General features: G+C 39.5%; 1 protein-coding gene across 1 annotated transcript in view; it reads right to left on the bottom strand.

Moving 5' to 3' along the window:
* The window catches only part of LOC118785020 (CUB and sushi domain-containing protein 3-like), a 241,715-nt gene that overhangs the window by 52,804 nt on the left and 168,469 nt on the right, over positions 1-20,442 (bottom strand). Inside the window, exons 32-42 of the mRNA XM_036539546.1 lie at positions 10,976-11,089; positions 10,624-10,719; positions 10,179-10,382; positions 6,085-6,209; positions 5,765-5,861; positions 4,953-5,057; positions 4,348-4,466; positions 3,913-3,982; positions 1,747-1,863; positions 1,118-1,327; positions 295-483 (exon numbers count right to left, since the gene is read on the bottom strand). Of these exons, the coding sequence (XP_036395439.1) occupies positions 295-483; positions 1,118-1,327; positions 1,747-1,863; positions 3,913-3,982; positions 4,348-4,466; positions 4,953-5,057; positions 5,765-5,861; positions 6,085-6,209; positions 10,179-10,382; positions 10,624-10,719; positions 10,976-11,089 (1,446 nt within the window). The remainder of the gene's footprint in view (positions 1-294; positions 484-1,117; positions 1,328-1,746; positions 1,864-3,912; positions 3,983-4,347; positions 4,467-4,952; positions 5,058-5,764; positions 5,862-6,084; positions 6,210-10,178; positions 10,383-10,623; positions 10,720-10,975; positions 11,090-20,442) is intronic.

The following is a 20,442-nucleotide window of genomic DNA, read 5'->3' as shown; positions in this document are numbered from 1 at the left end:
CCACACACACAAACACACGTTTGCCCTTTAATTTTATTTGTCTCAGCAACTGTGACAGTTGCTCAATTGTAAATATCCCTGTTGACTTAAAATTCCATAGACCTGAGAGCATGATTCAATCCATATACTTTTTTCTACTGTTCCTATCTTGATTATCCCACAGTTACACAATGTTTAATACAGCAAGAGTCATGATAGTTTTGCCAGTGCCATTACTATAAACATTATGCCTAGGAATCCTTCCCGAGAGTGGATAATAAGCAGGACACAGGAATCACAGACTCCTCCCCTCACCTTCACAGCGTGGCACAGGGTGGTTCCAGGTCCTGCTGACTCCGTGCAGACAGGTGAGCGAGGCCTCGCCAATCAGGGAGTACCCAGGAAGGCACTCGAAGGACACGGTCAGGCCCACGCTGAAATCGTCACCAATCACAACACCGTTGCGGAAGGGCCGGGGGTCAGGACAGCTCTGCAGCTCGTACGCTGATTGCCAATGAGAAACACCGGATGAAGTGTGTGAAAAGCAGCAGCAGCAACATAAGTAGAAGACTACATCGTAAATGCATCATCGATAGAAAGATTACTGAAATTGGTGGCTCCACCAGGTTTCATTTTTTAATCTATTTGCTCCATTTATCAGGGCCAGTGTATCATTAGAAACATTAATGAGATGTCACACTATTCACTATACCCAGGTTACCAACGGCCTAATTTCCATTGATTGTCCCATGGTAAGTGAAAACATCAAAAGAACCAACATAAAGCACCACAACATGAGCTCATATATATGTTCCTGCCAATCCTATATATTGTATTGCATTTTAACAAAATTATGTCTGTATAATATGTTCTGTTAAAAAAAAATATGTGCTCACAAGGACTGACCATGAAAACTCTGCCTTAAAAATAAAATTGGTGTTACCTTACCAATACACAAAGCTCCATGAAAATTTCAAAATTCAATTTAAAAATCTGAAATATTTTAGCAATTCTTGAAGGTCTAGTAGACATGTAAAGCTTTCATTAAAACTCTAAGAGGTGCTGAAATGTTAATGACCAGTCAAAAAAAATTGCCATATCCGCAGCCTGTCAAGAGTGGAGCGTATGCTGACCTTACCCTGGTAAATGATGTGGAAGCCAGGCTTATTTTGCGAGTAGTCGCTGTGGAAGAAAAAGCTGGTCTCATGGGTGGTGCTGAAGAGGGGTTCAGGAATCACAGGTCCGCTGAACCTGTCAATCACGGAGCCTGTCTCCAGCGAGCCGCTGCGGACCTCCAGGTAGTCATGGATGGCCTCTGTGGAGAAGTTCAGGAACTGCAGGTGTATTCCTGGCATGGAAAAATAAGAAAAAAAGTAAGGATAAAAAAGATATCAAGCAAAAAAGAACTGGATTCAAAACTTCCGTGCTGTTATTTTCTCCTCAATTTTACTGTCGGACACATATGTGGTCATTTTTTAAAATAAATATAACAAATGTGTTACAGCAAATTTGAGCAAAAGTTGATATTGCATTCTAGCGCACAGTATGAATGAGTATGACTTACATAAGCTTACATTTTGCCATCGACTTAGACTGTTGGACATTTACTGTAGAAAACTATATTGCTTAAGGGTACAACAGCATCACCTGGGATTAAAGCAAGCAACATTCCGATTTTGACTCTTTCTCCCAAAGCTCAAAGCAATACTGCAGTATAATGTGCAGTATGACTACTGCAGACCACTGCACACTTGAGTGTTTGCATACCATAGCCAACAGGAAGTTTGACTGTCCAAGTGCAGTCCAGACCACTGGGGTAATTCCCTGGAAACCCTGGACTCAGGATCACTCCAGTGAAATCAGTCCTGGATCCCCCACACTGAGCTATGAGGACAAACCCGTCAACATGTGTCATTGAAACATCAGCACATGCCACAAACACATCCACACTCACTTAAACCTGTCACCTGCACGTGAGCACTCATTTAAATGCATCATCAACACACTGAAACTCATTTCAACACACTCCACCTGCGCATAAAGGTTCAGTCAACTACAACAATGACACACAAACATATTTCACCTACACATAGAGACACATTTAAACACATCACCAATAAATCAACATTTCACAGACAAATAAACTCTCATTTCATCACACTATGGACTGATTTCAGTACTCTGACCTCCATTCATGGTCCAGAGTGACTACGCCCTCTCTGATTACACTACTATATACACTACCATGACCTTGCTGACATGCGATGTTATAATTTATAAATACCTTATGTATTTCTATGGGATTGTTTTAAGATTCTGAAAAATGTCAGAGAATATTTTTTCAGTTTTTCTACATTTAGTCTCACTTGAATTTTCTTGTTGTTTCTAGCATTCATTAACAGAGGAGACATAGTTCAGTGCAGAAAATAAAGCCTCTACACCCTGACCATGTGAAGAAATAAAATAAAGCTTAAATATAGCTCTGTGTAGTCAAAACAAAGTTTCATTTATATGCGTGTGTGTGTGTAGAAACATGCTGTGCCAGCAGTGGGAAAGAGCAGTAGCCTGTCTTTCAAAAAAAAAAGAGACTCATTTCATATTCCACAGACTATTTTACAGTCAATGTTCCGTTTCTGGAGCAATAAATGGATCAATTCACTCCTTAGTGATAGTTCCGTGGCCTAATTTCTCAAGGGTTTGCCTGCTCTGAAGGTTTAACACATTTCCAGTAACTATAAGCAGCAGTGGCATGAAGGCCCATGTACATTAGCAATGATGTCATGCAGTTATAACTACAAGATGAATAGCAAACAGCCACTAGGTCTGTTCTGCATGCTGTCTCAACAGGAAATTCCTCCTCAGAGCTTGAAAAATGGCACCTATTGTTTCTGCATCTATACAGCTTCAAGTGTCTGTGAAATCTTGGGGACAAAAAAAAACCTTGCTGGGAGAATTAATGGCATTTTCCAGTTGAAACGTTATCTGGATTGAATGTTACAGAATATTGTGTTTCTCGCGATGAATAGGAATGTGAACCAGCCAAGTGAGCTTGGTTTAACTTAAAAGAAGATGACAAGTGGGAGATGAGAATGTTACAAGGGACCAGGGGAAGAAAACGAGCTCTAGCATAAATGCAGTATGTAGATAAATGCAGAGATATTTTATCAGCTGTGAATACTGAAATCTTCTGTGTTTGGAACAGAAAAGGAGCAGATTCTAAAGATAACCTAACACTGTCCCAAATACTAACCTTGTGCTGATTGCATGTCACGTCATGTATTATGCAGTCATCTATATAAACTGGACAAATGTGGTCAAAATACACTCATAATGTTCAGTGCAAATAATGTAAAAAAAATATACATTTCATACTTCACTCAGTGTTTAAAGAAGTAATTCAAGCTTTTTTATTAAAAAATGCATGAGTCAATAGTTTTTTCTAAAGAGCCATCCAATCAAACGCAGTCTTGTTTTCTTTTAATAGCTTGTTCTCTATGTCTTATCTGTTCGTTCTGATCTGAGACAAGGATAACATTTTGCTGTTTCTTCTGTAAATACCCATAATTTGTTTGCCGTCATATCTGTCACGCTCTTCTCAGCTGAAGAGTCGTAAGGGCAGAGAGAACAGAAAGCAAAAACAACACCCATGCAGCTCCATCACATCTTTCCCTCTTGGAAGAAAATAGAGAGCAGGAAATGAAATCGCTGTTCAGTCAGAAATGGAGTTTACTGACTCACATTGCAGCAGCTACTTTCTCATTCCTGTCTGCACCTTGAACATGTCCTCTCCCATACCGAACTGCCGGTGTAGGTTTTTGATATTTAAGAAATCAGTAGATAAAGCTGTTGGTAACACCTATTATCAATCGCAACTTAAATCAACATTTCAAACAATGACAACAGCAGCAGCAATAAAGCTGCTTGAGGCCGTACCCAGACACAGTGGCACGGGGTAATTCCATCTTCTCACGGGTCCAGGCATACATGTTATGTGTGTGTTACCCTGTGGCAAGAGAATTCCGAAGAGAGAAATATAACCATTCCACAACAGAGACCATTCCACACGTGTCTTGACGTGCTGTTTATACTGTTAAGGTAATTACTATTTAAACTGTATGGCTTATTAAATAGTTAACACACAGGTACTAAAATGTAATAAAATGCAATATACAACCCCATTAACAGTGTAAAATTATTCTAAAATGCTGTTTTTCTTTGTAATGTACAAAGACATGTGGTGTGGACTCAAGCCATTATGACTTGGATTCAACTTGAATCTTGATAACTTGAGATTTGACTCAGTAATAATAATAATAATAATAATAATAATAATAGATAATAGCTAATAATAGTAACAATTTCTCCTACCTGCAGAGAGTATCCTGGGTCACAATGAAAGGTCACCACATCACCCACTAGGAAACGCTCACCCACCTTCACTCCATAGTGGGGGCTCTGAGGCTCTGGGCAGGAATCCAAACCTATTGCTTGGGACAGAGAATAGTGTGGATTTGTACAAATACAGAGAGTTTCCGAGGGAGAGACCATAAAACACAATTGAGAATAAGATTAGATTAAACATTTTCAAGCTTGGCTAACTTCTCAATTTTCTGGCAATTGAAGTGCATGCACCTGACTAAAACGAAAAGAGCACCAAGCACATCAGCCGTTGCAGTCTTTTTTGACTTTTTTGTCTAGTGGGGCCCCGTACTGAGAACCTTAATATAACAATGGCAACAGTGAAATTCCCTTTAACTCAAATGGCTAGATGTGCATAGCTAAACTGATAAAGCAGACACTTAATTGTGGTGATAATCAGTTCAGAGAAAGTACAGGCAAAGATTAAGAGTACAACTGTGTAGAAACCCCAATTCAAACCTCATACCTGGGTATTCTAGTTGGAATCCTTCCCATAATGCACTCATTATACTTGTGCTCTTGTTGGAACCCCACCCATGACACACCCATCATACCTGTGTACTCCAGGTGGAATCCTGCTGCTGACACGCTGATGTCTGACTGGAAGGTCAGGTACAAGTTGTTTGATGTACTGTTTAAAAGCTGAGGAATTGTTGTCCCTACGATATTTAATAATAAAAAAAATGAATTTACACAGTAATATTACAAACACTCATTTCAATGCACAGCATTTCCATGAAGTTTTTCCTTTTTTATGAATGTATTTAGCCCCTGTGATAGTTTTAGATGTGAGCATGCTGAATAATGCTGACAAGTATAATAAAGATTATAAATAAAGCCTAAAAAGCTATAGCAGTTTGTGAGGACGACTGGCTTTTAAAATGTGGTTATGAGGCTTAACAGAAATTCATCCACTTCTGTTTCAAACACCTTGTAGAAGAGACATCCTTGTTACATAAGGAAAAGGAAGGGCTAAAGTGCACCATGATAATCCAATTGTAGAAAAAAAGATCTTGATCTTGTTGTGTGATCACCAGCAAGGCTGGCATACTGTTGTCTACTGCTGTGACTCCTTAAATAAGAAACATTAAGCTACGCGTTTGCTGAAGTGACCACTAATCACGATGAGCAGGATAACCCCCCTCAAATATATCAACACTTTAATCATATTATGCCTCTAAAAGGGTAGCGACCAGTTAGTGATAACAGGGAAACCCTCCTGTCTTTGAAGGCGTCAGTAAATTAGTTCCATCAGTCCACTTCATTAAGGTTTACAGCACACAGTTCAGAGCATTTGTAATTAACATTTGCATTTGCAACGGCAGCCTACACAGAATATAGACCTTGATTAAGTTCATAAGGTCACCTGAATAGCTGCCTAGTCTTGGAGCGTTGTGATCGGCCCCATCGTAGAAATCCAGGGAGTCCCAGTTGTGCTCTGTGCCAAAACTTATGACCTGGATCTGAAGGTTGAGGAAACGTACAGCAAAGGAGATGCAAAACAAGTTCACGTCTTCAAAAATAGATTTTGCACATAAAATATAAAACATTTGCCTTATTAATAATCAATCAAGATATCAAGAATTTATTCAAGTTTAACTTCATCAAAGATTTAGCTTATTTTCACTGCTATTACTTTAGAGTCTCAAACATTTAATTTGCAAGACTTCAGACGGTTTTTCTCACTTGGATCCCAGCTCCCTCCGGCACTGAGACCCTCCAGACACAATTCAGGTTGTTGTCATAGGGCTCGGGGTATCCAGGGGACAGAATGGTCCCCCTCCGTGCAGTCAGGACCCCCCCGCAAGGCACTGCAAAGCAGATTGGGAGGAGTGACATCAGAGTGCAGGGTGGACAGAGTGCAGTAACACAGCAACAGCAGCAGGAGCAGCAGCAGTGATGAGGAAACAGAAAAGAAAAAAAACCCATTAAGAAACAAGTGTAATGAAACATGGCATTTCAAAAAAAGCCAAAACAGAGCGATTTAGAGCACAGGGAGGCAGAGAATTGCTTTTAACGTAAAACAAGTACTCTTCAGTTAAAGTAAAACAAACTGAATTAAATAAAAGCCATGCTAAATGAAAGAATAAAACTGAATTTCTTACTGCGGTACAGTTCATGCCTCCAAATAAGTACTGTATTTGCCAAATGTGTTTTACAGCATGTAATTCGAGCAAGTGCAAAGCAGTAGGTGGTACACTGTAGTTCATTAGAACCATGAATTCAACATGCAACTCTGGCAACTGTACTACTGTAAAAAAAGAAGCACAGAAATTATGAAACATTGAACACAAGTCTTCTAAAATAAAATTTAATTATTAAACAAATGCACATATGGATATATGTGTCTGATCAAATTATTTCAAAAAAAGAGACTGTGTCATAAACTGGTATAACATGAAGTGTGTAAGTTTCCAGCTACCCTAGAAAATTCTGAAATAGCTCGGCTGGTTCATCTGTTGCTTTGCTGATCACGATTATCAAATGCACTTTCTGCTCAATACCCTTTCTCTATTTGAACACCCCAAGGTTCTGTTTCAGGTCCATTCTGGTTTTTTTCTGTACTACTAATGGGTGATTTCTATTGGATTTGGGATGCTTGGTAGATCATGCAAAATAATCAAAACCAGGTTTAAGATAATTGCCAAATAAAAAGGAAAGTTCTATACACCCCCCATTTGCAGCCCACTGGCTGCCAATGCTCACCACACTGTATAGCATCCTCCTCATGCTTCAACAAATGAACCTCACTGGTCACGACAAGTGTGATGGCAGTGATTTTGCTCAAAAAAACACTGGATTATAATGACACCTGTAAATAACAACTGAATTACTACTTTCGACAGCTATATCTTTTCAAAATGACATAGGGCACCTGCTTCATGACACATAAAATCCACTGGATGAGCACTGGATAGCAAGATTTCATATTTATTGCACTGATGTGCAAGCTTACGTCATATTAGAAAATTTCGGAAGAAAGAGAGCTGAATCATTCGATTTAGTGAAAAAAGTATCAAATGATACATTTAATAATGGCACTAGTGCTGGTATTTGCTTGCGATTAAAGCTCAGTATAGTTTAGTTTAGTTAGCTCTGTCTACATCATGAGGATGAACTTAGATGTGATACGGTTAACCAGAGCCACATGCAAGCCGTCCATTACCCTCTGGGGAAATATCAGTCTACCTGAACTTCTCACATCCTCCTCTGACTTAAACACAGCAACAAAAATACAGATATAAAATGCAAAGCCACAGAAAGGTAAATTTACTCTGTTTAATTTTGGTCTTCATTGTTCACAGAAAAAGAGGGAATATGGAGGAATACAGAATAAGAGATCATCACAGAATACTGTACTTCAACAATTTATTCTTCTATCATGGAGAAAAGAGAAAAATGAGCAGGAAATAATGTTCAAGAGGGCAAAGAGAAGGTCTTCTCTGAATTTAAACAATACATGCTGAAGAGAAACTGAGGCTCATGTTCTCTTCCACATTGGACAGTTTGGTCATAAGCTATTTTCCTGTGTTTGTTGATGGATTGCCTGCTCTTGTCCTCTGAACACCGTGGTGTAGAACTGTCAAGAACAAAGGCTTGTCTGGGTATCTAACACTTCCAGAGCACTGTTGTTAGGCATACATCTGAAGCTGCCTGTCAAGAGCACCGGGGTGATCTAGAGGTCAACACTAATCGCTATGTTTAAACAGCTCTGAGGAGGCCAGGACAAAGGGATGGGACAGTTAATAGAGGAGGGGGGCAAGAATCTGCATATTCACCAGGGAGAGACAGAGAGGGAGAGCCATCAAACGTTAAATGTTCCCATCCGACACGTAAATTATTAAAGCGATTCAGTTCACTGCAATTTCACACTCATCTATATTTCACAGCTGATATCTGCAGTCCTGCAAGCTCCTGGGCATTGGGGACAAACGTCCTTAGCCTTTAGCCCCTAAACGACAGAATCCAGCTTTGGGGGAAACATCAGTGCTGAATCTTCAAAGAGGGTGGATTTGAGCTAAGGTTCTTTCCCCACATTTACCAATAACCACTGTGGTGTAGAATAATGAAATTCTCCTTAATTAACATTAAGAAACAAAGAGATGGTGCACTACTTCTACTCTGACTGGACAGCCCACTTATTAAAGGGGAAATCTGGGCAAAATCTCTAATTTGATATGTTGTATAATACATATGAATTATTACCTTCATGGCCGAGAACAATGCTTCCAAAGAACCAATAGCCTAGAGCCAATCCCCACTACTGACTACTGATGATGCAAATGGAAGTAAAGCAGCTGTGAGCTGCTGTAACTGTGTTGGAGGATGCAGACATTTTTTTTTACAAAAGAAAAAGTCTGGAACAACAAACAAAGTTTGCCATGCACAAAACACACACTAATGGTCAGTGGTCAGGGAAAGCCAGAAAACGAAGTTCTGCTGAAACAATTCCGATTTCTGTTTGACTTACAGTTGCTTTAAGTCCAGTTACATCATCAGTTGTTGGAAGGAGGAAATTTGGCTCTGGGCTGGCTAACTGTGCTTCAGAATAATTGCTTTCAAACATCAAGTTACTGCTTAATATACATTATACACCAAATCAAAAGAAAGATTTTGCCTGCAATGCCCCTTTGAAATAAGATTGTTTTTGTTTCACTGAGACACTGACGGGTAGAATGCAGCAAACGTCATGAGACCCGATCGCTCGCTACACCTACCCTGAGAGGAGGAAAGCACTAACTGTGGATCAAACGGGCTCCAGTCTCCCACGGCGACATCGCCCACTTTGCCTTGCACCATGCAAACAAAAACATTCAAAAAGATAATTGGTCTGCAACTCTGAATTTTTCGGGGGTTTGCTAAGCTAGAAACAAACAACACTGGTCAGGCATGAAAGACAGAGGAACATGAAAAGGATGAAGGTGAATCCTTATTCCCTGAATATTTGACAAAAATAAATATACAATTTAAATTAAGGCATATTTGAAAAGGCAGATTTTTTGACCTTAGGCATTATATGTGAGGAAGACTCTGTAACACTGAAATTTAAATCTCAAAATACCATAGCAATGCCATTCCTTTTATTCATTGTTCCTAAAAATGCAAATTGGTTCCCTTTACCTTCAATAACAACTCATGTAAAATTTAATTTGCCAGCTTTTTCACATCTAAAATCCTAAAATAAAACAAAAACTTATGAAAATACCTTACAAAAAATAGGAACACTGGCTTCATTTTTTTCCCCACTGAATTTCAACAAATGCTATTGAAGACAGCGTTGCTCTGAGCTTTGATTTGTCCCCTGACATTCTAAATTCTGTTTTCTGGAATAAGTTGCATCTTATGGTATAAAAAATGTTAGTGAAAGAGAGGGTAGAATTGTGCTTTCTGTGCAGTCTCTGAAAGATATTTGTCTTAAGTGACATTACCTGTAGATTATCATCAATCTCAAAATAGTAGCACGATTTCTCATGAGTTGGTGGTAGAAAAGCTTGCGAATTTCTTGCCCAGCTCGTGAGAACAATAAATCAATGGCGCGCACATTAAACCCCATGACTTCGCTGCCAGCAGTGTGCTTCAAACGATTAATTTCTGTTTTAGAAATGCAATCCATAACGCATTCAGCTCCACATGCATTGTTTTGTGCCCATTAGCTCTAATTCGTATCGGGGGCATGATCAGGACAGACTGTGTAACTGAGACTAAGGATTCTCTTTGATAGCGATCTCTTTTCCCAGACTTCACAGCACGTCTTTGGGCAGTCTTTTCCCTCTACTCACCGACACAGGTGGGCAGGGAGTCGTTCCACTGAGCCAGGGCGTCCGGGATCGCCTCACACCTGATGGCCGTGGGGCCGTGCAGGGCGTATCCTGGGGTGCACTCAAACAGCACAATGGCTCCCACTCCAAAATCATTCCCAATACGCTTTCCGAACCGAGGCTCAGGGACAGAGTTGCACTGGGATGCACTGGTTCTGGGGACCGCTGGGTAAACAGAGCAGGGAGGTGGGAAGGTCAGGGTGTGACATGTCATGTTCAAGCTACAGTCACAGGGAAATTCACTATGGTGTCCATGTGTCAAGGGCAAGAGCCTGGCTTCCTATGGCAGTCCTTTGCCAGAGGAAGTAAGCGTCACAATAATCATAATCATCATGGTGAGCCAACTGTGGCTCTGATAACAAAAAAAAAAGGTTTCCTGTTATTGTTTAGCAGGATGACAGCTCACCTTGGTACACAAAATGAAAGCCTTTTGCTGTTTGTGGTCCCACAGTTGTGAACTTGATGGTGATTTGGTTACCTGAACTCAAAGGCAAGGACTCTCCTGGGGTGGGCAATGGAAAAAAGATAACAAATGTAGAAAAATAATAAGAATAAAAATAATTCAAGTAATACACAATAAATTTTGCGATTCATACAAAACTGCTAATTATTTTTTTAGGTCCCTTTGGATAAATTCTCTACCAATGTAATCTGTCTCTGCCCACCCTCACTTTGCCCACCCACACTTGCTCTCATCACACATCTATCTGAGAAACTTCATCTGTCCGTCATTGTGTGGCAAAAGCAAGCAGTTTTACCAGAGTGCGAGCCAGAGAGGGAGGAAAGAAGAGACGTCTCTTGAGTAGGTCCATCGTAGATCTCAGCCACATCATTGAGAGAAGTCTGGAAGAACACAAATTGGCCAAAAAGCACTGTGGAGAAGGAGGTGGGGGTGAGGGACAGAAAAACACACGGGGGGAGAGGGGGGTCAGAGGGAAAGAGAAAAAGACAAAGAAGCAGTGAAAGAGGGGTGAGAGGGAAAGTAAATTGTATATTATGTTCAATTTGTTAAATAGTTGTTACTGCCATGATGCATTTTCCAAGATACACATATAGTTTATCATTACAGTTAATTATTGTGCATGTTAAATGTGCTTCCTCAGCCAGTTTGTCTTGTGTCAGTGTTAGGTTGTGAGTAGCACAAAATGGAACAAAAATATACTGACAAAAAATTCTTTCCTCAGAAACAATCCTTCCCATCTGTATCATGCACACTGATACTGTCTCTACTGTGCTAATTAATACCATTCTGCAAGGATATCATTATTCTTCATTATATTGGGATTCAGTGAAGCCCCAGGGTGATAAATCTGCATGTTTACTGTAAATATCCAAATGAAACGACTCATTTCTCAAACGTTTCTCTTCATGCACGTACACCTGTCTTACTTATATATGTACATTTTATCGTAATGCATGCAAAAGGTTGCTGACAAGAGAATAAATTGACTTTTATAAGGTGCCATTTCATTAATATACTTTGATCAAATCACTGTAAAATCTGAAGAAACAAAAAATGTTGCCCCCTAGAAGAAGAAAGATATCATTTTTATCCACTGTCTATGCAATTTTAATCAGAACCATGAAACCCGAATGAAATCAATACAGTCCAAAAAATTAATGATGAAATGATGGAAACTTGGGCCCCTCAGCTGACCACAGTGAAGATAAAATGCTGAAACAACAGCCAGCCATTGAGCTTTCTCACATGCCCTCTATGAAACGGTTTATTTTTGCTGTGTTTCCAAAAAACCTGCACTCCGTTACACTCAGTGTTTTTTTCCATACTTTAACTTTTTCTTTAACTTTCTCTCAGTGAAATGTGGAATTTGTGGAATCTTTGCTTTTGGTGAGAAACAGACAGTCCAAGCTGTAATTATTGCCTTCTTCCATCCACACTAAATTTAAAACAATGAAACCTTCAGCAAACCTTCCTCACCAGTGCACACCCAATCCTCGCCTTTATACAAGGACAGCTTCACAAGCTTTTACAAGCTTTACCCTTTTACTTTTCAAGGCTATCAGAGGAGGATAAAAGCAATGCAGTGCAGTTGCTCAACACCTTATTAAGCAAATAGGGGCCAACTAAGCCAGCAATGTACCACAGCAATAGTCCAATTCTAAATTCCCTTTAACATTGTGCCTACAGAGAGGACAAAAGAAAATTCCCTAGGGGACACCACCTCATTCGTAAAAATTCCATTGGTACAGTTACTTATTTTCTCATCATTTGTTAACAGTGTGGAGCTGTGGTAAGGAGCAGGGCTAGTAACCAAAAGGTTGCTGGTTTGATTCCCTGCTAGGGCACTGCTGTTGTATCCTTAGGCAAGGCACTTAACCCACAATTGTGTCAGTAAATATTCAGCTGCATAAATGGATAAAATTGCAAACCTATGTAAGTTGCTCTGGATAAGAGTGTCTGCTCAATGACAATAATATAATGTAAACCTTACCCAGAATCAGTCATATAGTTCACATTTTTTGTCAATTTTATAAAGATGTCAAATTTTATAAAAATGTCTCGGTGAGTTCAAGTGGTCATCTAAATGATGGCCCACACGTGAGCTCATAAATTTTTTGTCAGACAATTTGTTCCTGCTACAATCATGCTGAGCACAAGCAAGTTGCTCTATTGTACCTCAGGGCCAAGTACTATTCACATTAACAGCCATGTATCCACTTGGGACTACAGGACCAGGACTTACTGACCAGGAACAACAGCAGTAGTGCCAGCTCAGTGTTTGTGCACATAATGTCACATTACATTACATTATATTACAGGTTTACTGTTGCAATGGCATGTAAAACCATCTTTCAAGGACTAAACAACATGGACCCCTTTAATTGCCTCTCCATGTGCTTGAGCCATTACCGGAACCAAATGGCCCAGTACTGGCTTGGTCTCTTGAAATGCAGGAGACTGAAATCTTACCTCTAATTGCTCAACCTGTGTTCGTTTGTTTTTCTTGATTAACAATCAAGCAAATAATTAGCTGAACAATCTGTACCAGTCAGCAGCTAATTCCATATCTCTTAATTGCATCTTGTCGTGCCGCTCCGAAATTGTGCATCATTTGCACAAACCCCCCAATTTTTTTCATCATGTGAAATATATTTACTCTTTGCTCTCTGTGCCTGCAACAAGGGCATTTTAACAATATAAAGGCCATTAAATCTGAGTAGACCCTGTACAGTTCAAATGTGCATGAAAAGAGACATTTGTTCATTAGTTTTTATGAAATAAAAAGATTTATCTCCTCAATTCAAAAGAATTATCTTTGAAACGACTGATCGATTGATGATTTTAAATGATTGATTTTCAGCTATGTTATAGCGGCCAACAGAAACACGGATTTTATCCTGGCCTATGCCTCCCTCTCTTCAATTCATGGCTCTCACCTAGACGTGCATTACCACTGACAACTCTGCCACACCCGCAGCCCTTTCCTTACATACATACATTTTTGCCCATACACCCATACACCCACATAATGCTATGCTAAATGTTTGATCCACAAAGTCTATAAACTCTCCTGTGTATCACCCTTACTGATGTCCCTTCACTGGCCATTGGTGACAGCTTGCACCATTACATTGTAATGACATTGTATTCAAATACATATACTTTAATATGGAGTTGGTCCCCCTTTTGCAGCTATAATAGCTTCCGCTCTTCTTGGAGGGCTTTCCACAAGATTTTGGAGTGTTTCTGTGCGAATTTGTGCCCATTCATTCTGTAGAGCATTTATGAGGTCAGGCACTGATGTTGGACGAGAAGGCCTGGCTCGCAATCTCCGTTCCAGTTCATCCCAAAGGTGCTCCATGGGGTTGAGGTGGCCAGTCAAATTCTTCCACACCGAACTCATCAAACCATGTCTTTATAGTCCTTGCTTTGTGCACTGGGACACAGTCATGCTGGAATAGAAAAGGGCCTTCCCCAGACTGTTGCCACAAAGTTGGAAGCATAGCACTGTCCAAAATGTCTTGGTATGCTGAAGCATTAAGATTGCCCTTCACTGGAGATAAGGGGCCTAGCCCAAACCCTGAAAAACAGGTGTGGCCAAATATTTTTGGCCACACCTGTGGCCAAAAATACCTGGGCGGTAGTGTATCATAGTGGTTAAGGAGCAGGACTCGTAACTGAAAAGTTGCCGGTTCGATCCCTGCTGGGACACTGCTGCTGTGCCCTTGGGCAAGGTACTTAACCCACAGTTGCCTCAGTAAATATCCAGCTGTATAAATGGATAACATTGTAAAGAATTGTAACCTATGTAAGTTGCTTTGGATAAAAGCGTCTGCCAAATGAATAAATGTAAATTTTTGTCCATATAGTGTATAATGGAAGCGTAGTTAAGCGTTTTATGTAATTTGTGTATGTGCATACGTGTGGTATGTGCTGGCATTATATTTAGACTGGTATAGCCCATAATCCATGCATATTGCTTTGCACTTACATGTTTAGGCACATCTAAGCATGCTTTTGTGATGTCAGCACAATGTTTGGCACTGATGCTTGCCCATGTATGGTCAGTGGTGTCTTATTAGTGCAACTTCATCTACACTGTGTAATTTGCTCTGGGTAAGAGTATCTGCTAAATGACAATAATGTAACGTAATAATAGACTAATCAGAATTTATAATTGCTACAGTAAGCTGCTGTTGTTGTTGTCATTGTTATTCTATTGATTACATCCTATCATTTTTATTTAATTGTGATTGATGACATTTCCTTAATTTGTATGACTGCTCTGAGATGACTGCCTGATGTGCATTTACCAAATAGATTAGTAGGAAAAGGTCCATAATGCCTCAAACTAAAATTGAAGCACAATGCACGTATAGATTTACATTATAAACATAGAGAATGGTTCCAGAATCCTCTGCTTGACAAGTAATTGATCTCGGTTACCCTGAAGCCATTGCTAAGGCAAAATCACATCTTGAGGTCTTACAGCATACAGAGCACATTACAAAGCTGCTAAAAATGCTAGCAAATCAGAAACGCTTCAGGTAAGCCTGAGGGCTTTATTGCTAATGAACAATTCAACACAGAGCTGTCATGTTTTTATTTTGCAGGTATGGAAATATAGCATTTGTATCAGGGTCCATTAATCATTCATAAATCACATCATTTTCGAATTCAGCTTCACACTCAGGTGCAATTTGATGAAATCACAGAACAATTTGCCTTTATTTCAAACATTTCCTCCCATTACAGTTAAATGAGATACTATGAGCTTCATTCAATTTAATTGCAGTACACTTAGGCCTTAACTCCAGAGTGATTTCACTCCTGAATTCTGAATTATGAAATTGATTGGGAATTGCATCTCACATTATCACGACCTCAATGGTTGCTGAAATCAACAAACATGAGGAAACACAACATGAGTATCCCATACTCATGTGGGTTTACCTGACATGAATAAATACATTTACAATAAAACAAATAAAAACCTATGCCAGAGAAACAAATCATCACCGGTAGGACCCCCATTGTTAAATTAATTTGGTGGTTATTGGAAGGCCGGCTTTAGGTGTCTTCAACATTTATCCTTCTCGCCAGGCCCTGTGATGATCTCTCTCTTCCTGCCTCCCCTTCCCCCTCTCTCTCTGTCGTCCCCCACCCCCTGAGGCACTTACGTCATACCCTGATTTGTTCCTTCGGTATAATCACGGTTTTTGACTATAACCATAAATCACTGGAAAAACATTCGGTCTGGGAACATATTTCGCTCATGTTTATGGTATGGAACAATTTCTTCCTCTCTGTCCCTGGATTGTGATTTGAGAGATGAGGGTGGATGGTAAGAACATATTTCTCCCTGACAGTGACTTTACAGTGGCAGGTGAGCCACCCAGGGCCACGCTATGCCAGTTGGAAAATAAAACTATAGCACAATCATTCATAAAGGAAGAATTCAAGGACTCAGGACTGCTAATGTTTTTTAGGTGTAATATTGGGGAATGCATACATGTATTGCTGCAAGATGCTGAATTTCTCTCAGTGACAGTGACAGTAGTTTAGGAAATCAATATTCTGCTCAAATCAGGAAGGAGGATACTTTTTAAAAGATGCAGGTGTCTGAGATTAGTTGGCTCAGACTGTCTGCGTCTCCTGAATGAATGGCAATTTGGGTCCAAAATTCACACTGTAATAATTTCCACAAAAGCCAAACATTTATTCTTCAGACAAAAAGCCTAGATCAGAAATGGCCATACAGGATTTAATTTGGAATGATTTGGGTACAAGACAGTGCGGACAGAATAGTTGGCAGATTAAAATGGTTAGCAAACAGTTTTTAATATTATTGTTGATATGCTTTGCAGACACATTTATCTATGGTGATTTACATAGCTTCCATTTTGCACATTATCAATTTATACAGCTGGATATTTACTGAAGTCATTCAGGGTGACTACCTTGCCTGAGGATAAAAGAGCTGTCAACCACCCAGGACTTGAACTTGTGTCTGTCCACTTAAAAACCTTCTCTGAGCATCACGCCACAATTGTTTTTCAAGTGAATACAAAGGGTGGGAAAGGCAGACAGAGCAAACATTCGGATAGCCTTTGAAAAATGTCACCTCATCCATGTGTGCATCCTATCTCAACGAGGTAAGTCCACATGAGCTAGAGGGAACAAAGGCATGAAAAGTACAATATTTAGTATCAGTGCAGTATTGCACATCAAATAAGACACCTGACTTATTTCAGGAAGGTTTTTTTGTCGCAGAATAATTACACAGCCATTCCCCACAGCCATTAGAGGAAGCTAAATTAGCCTTTCAGCCAGGGACAGCATAACATAGCTTGTGCACTCTCTGACAAACCCATTTATGAAGGAACCTCTGTCAGCCATAGTCACATATATATGTTTAATTTTCCACTCACATAAATACCTTCAATCTTTGACAGAGTTTCACAATTAATTTGGCAATTAGTCTACAGTTCCGTTAACAGTGTCCAGGGACAGAACCTGTCTGTGGCTGGTGTGCCAACAGGAATGCAGAACAGTGGAGTCTCCGGCATGCATGACTAAGCTTTGTTTCACAGTTCTCTCTGGTGCCGCCCCACTGTTTTAAGGCATCCCAGTGAACACAAGCCTCTCCTCTCACCAATGAACACCAATGAAGTCTGTCACTTCTAATGACAGGTACCGAATCCTACTCTCATGACACAAACGAACACACACAAACAAATGATGCCACCCTCAGTCATTAATTATACATTTAATGACTACTAGCCCAGCTGGATTATACCTGGATTAGATTCGATCATGAATACTCTGCTGTCTTTCCCACCTAGCAGAGTGAAGAGAAGTGTGACAAGCTTATCGGATTGTGAAGTACTTTGGGCGTCTAAAATCTCCTTTGGGGCTGAACTCTGTTTAATGACCCAGAGGTGTGATGCCTTCACACTGTAATGCGGACCAGGTGTGTGTAACACAGCAGCCTTTGACCTCGTATAAAAGTCCTCTTTGTGATTCCTCTTTGTGTCCACAAAGGACCAAGTGCCGCTTTGGGTACACTCAACAGAACTGATTTAAGGTCATCTTGTCTCACCCTATACCCTAAAGGGCAAAGCACATCAGGGGCAATCTATGAGTACAGAATAGGTCAAAGCTAAACATTCTCCAGGATTCTGTTTTTCTGTTGCAAAATTGAGAAAATGCCGTTATTATAAACATAAAAATAGAGAAGTGTCATATGTCAATTCCAATAGTACTGTTTCTCCAAATGTCTGACAATTAGAAAATGGTATAGAATTCACAATCTAATTGCACCTTCACTATATTTACTTACATACTACTAAAACAGTAGAATAGTAGAAGTACAAAATGAGCTTAAATTTTTAATCGTATGCATTTCATTATGGCAAGGTTGAGACCACATCTGTAGCTATATAAGCCCACATCCTTAGTTAGTTGGGTCACCTGGGCCAAGGAAAACCTAAATTACTGTCCTTGTATTCTATATTGTATGGTAAAATTACATACAGATGAATTTCATTTCTCAAGAAGTGGCCAGCCAGCATTAGATCCAAGAGAATTCAAGAGAGAGAGAATTCAAGTCAATGGAATTAATTCAAGAGAATTAATTGTGACAGCTTTCCAAGTGCATGCAAAAATAAATGCATTTACAAAGCATTTACAAGTTCCAGGTGATGACAGCAGTTGTATACACACTTTAACATATTCAAATAATCAACAACCACTCAGATACAAAACTGTGAAATGAGATCCATAATCTTCCAGGCACCAGGCTGCCCAGCCTTCATATCGATAAAGGGCCAGTGCTCACAGATCTTTTCATTTTTGGTATGCATAGACTGTAATGCCATTCGGGAAGGATGGCTTTAGGTGATCAGGATCAGTTTACTAATCTCCATTTCCTTCTCTGTATTATTATGAGAAAAAGCTAAAACTGATCTAGGGTCAGTGCTTTTATTTAGAATCAATCTGCAGTTCTAAATCATTGGGCTGCTGAAGGAGCTTAAGTACAGGCTATGTACTGTGTTAAAAAAAATGCACTTCGAGTAAAGAATGAATGAGCAAAAGAGAGACTGTCTGGGAAACTGCACTGTAAATCTAAGTCTCAATGTTCTCCGCATGAGGAAAGCTGTGTCATAAATCCAGCTGAGGCCACGTTTCTGTTCAATGAACAAGCAAAAACACAACACGGAAAAATCAATGAACAGTAAAATCCACTTCCAGTCCTGTGCCACGTAATGGCTTCAAAATAACTAAATAGTGTATGTGTGTCTTTTTATGACACAGCCATAACCAGGTGATGTCGGTGACATAACCAAAGACAGAGAAAACAGAAACACACATGAAAATGAGTCGAGTATTCTGATTCTCCATTTCCTGCCTATATATAAAAAAAACAGCGCTTTCTTGAATTGGTTACTTAAATCAAAGGACAAAGCTCATTGTGTAGGCTATAGATTGAATCAGGGCCTCAGTCTTCCACTCAATTGAACACAAATCACCACATTTGATGCATGTGTTCCAAGGAAGGTTTTGGGTCCAGTCTTGATCCAGTGACATGTGAGGATTTCTGGATATCTGTCGCTGGCACAATCCTAACTCAATTTCTCAGGTATCACTCAGGGGTATCTTGACACTGTCAGAGCTGACACGAAATCCTTCCTTTACCTTTATATCATCCAGCTCGGCATACTATTATTACTTCCCTTCCTTTTTTTTCAAATGTTCCTGTCCCCTTTTTCAGTGCATTCAGACACCTTTCAAAAGCATAAAGGCCCCTTTCTCATGGACCAGTCTACACATCTCCATTTCAAAGCCACAAGCAAATCCCACTATCAGACCGTAACAGCTCCATTATGATGACCATGAATAAGACTTAACTTCTTGGTCATATCTCACACACAATGTATGCCGCCTTAATAGATGGTCTTCGCTCACAATGGACCCCCTCTCATCACCCTGACACAATACTGAAAGAAGCTATCTTTATGTTTCCCCTCCAACCACATGGTGGCACCAGAGTTACCATGAAACTGCTTTTAAGACAATCTGTACAATGAGAGGGGGTACTCTGATAATAGGGGACTTCCTGTTTTTTTGTTTGTTTGTTTTTAAAATGGCAGATGCTTATAGTGAAATTTCAACAATCCGGGACACCAATGGTGAGCCAATATCTAGTTTACGAACATCTCTAATTTCATAAGAGCAATGCGAATAACAAAAAATTAACAATTACTTAGGGGTTAACAAAATATGCACCTTAAATGAGGATTGTGTCAATTAATGTAATACAAAGGATATCAATTAATGAAATAAAAAGACATGCAGGAATATTACAGAAAACAAGCAGATTCTCCCTATGTTCACCTATGCTTTTTATTCCATTGCACTTTATAAAATTGGATCTTAACCAAAAGAAAGACATTTCAGTGCAAAAGTGGCTTTTATATTGCACAGCTTGATTACTAATGGGACTGCAAGGTTGGATCAAGGCAAAATTTTGGCCAATAGCAAACTTATACCTACATTATTTTTCTTGCCATACAATCAGTTACTCTGTGACAACCAAACAAATGTTGTATATATTTTATGATTAATTAGTGTTAAGTGGGCAATAATAGAAAAAAAATATATATAGGGAGATACTGTTGACTGTAAAGCATGTAGTTGTCTTTTTATTTAATCTTTGCCTTCCCATAATTGAAATCCATTATATTTCATGACATTATTTCA

This window comes from Megalops cyprinoides, chromosome 10, assembly GCF_013368585.1.
Source record: "Megalops cyprinoides isolate fMegCyp1 chromosome 10, fMegCyp1.pri, whole genome shotgun sequence".
NCBI lineage: Eukaryota > Metazoa > Chordata > Actinopteri > Elopiformes > Megalopidae > Megalops > Megalops cyprinoides.
This window is presented reverse-complemented; position numbering and strand designations above follow the sequence as displayed.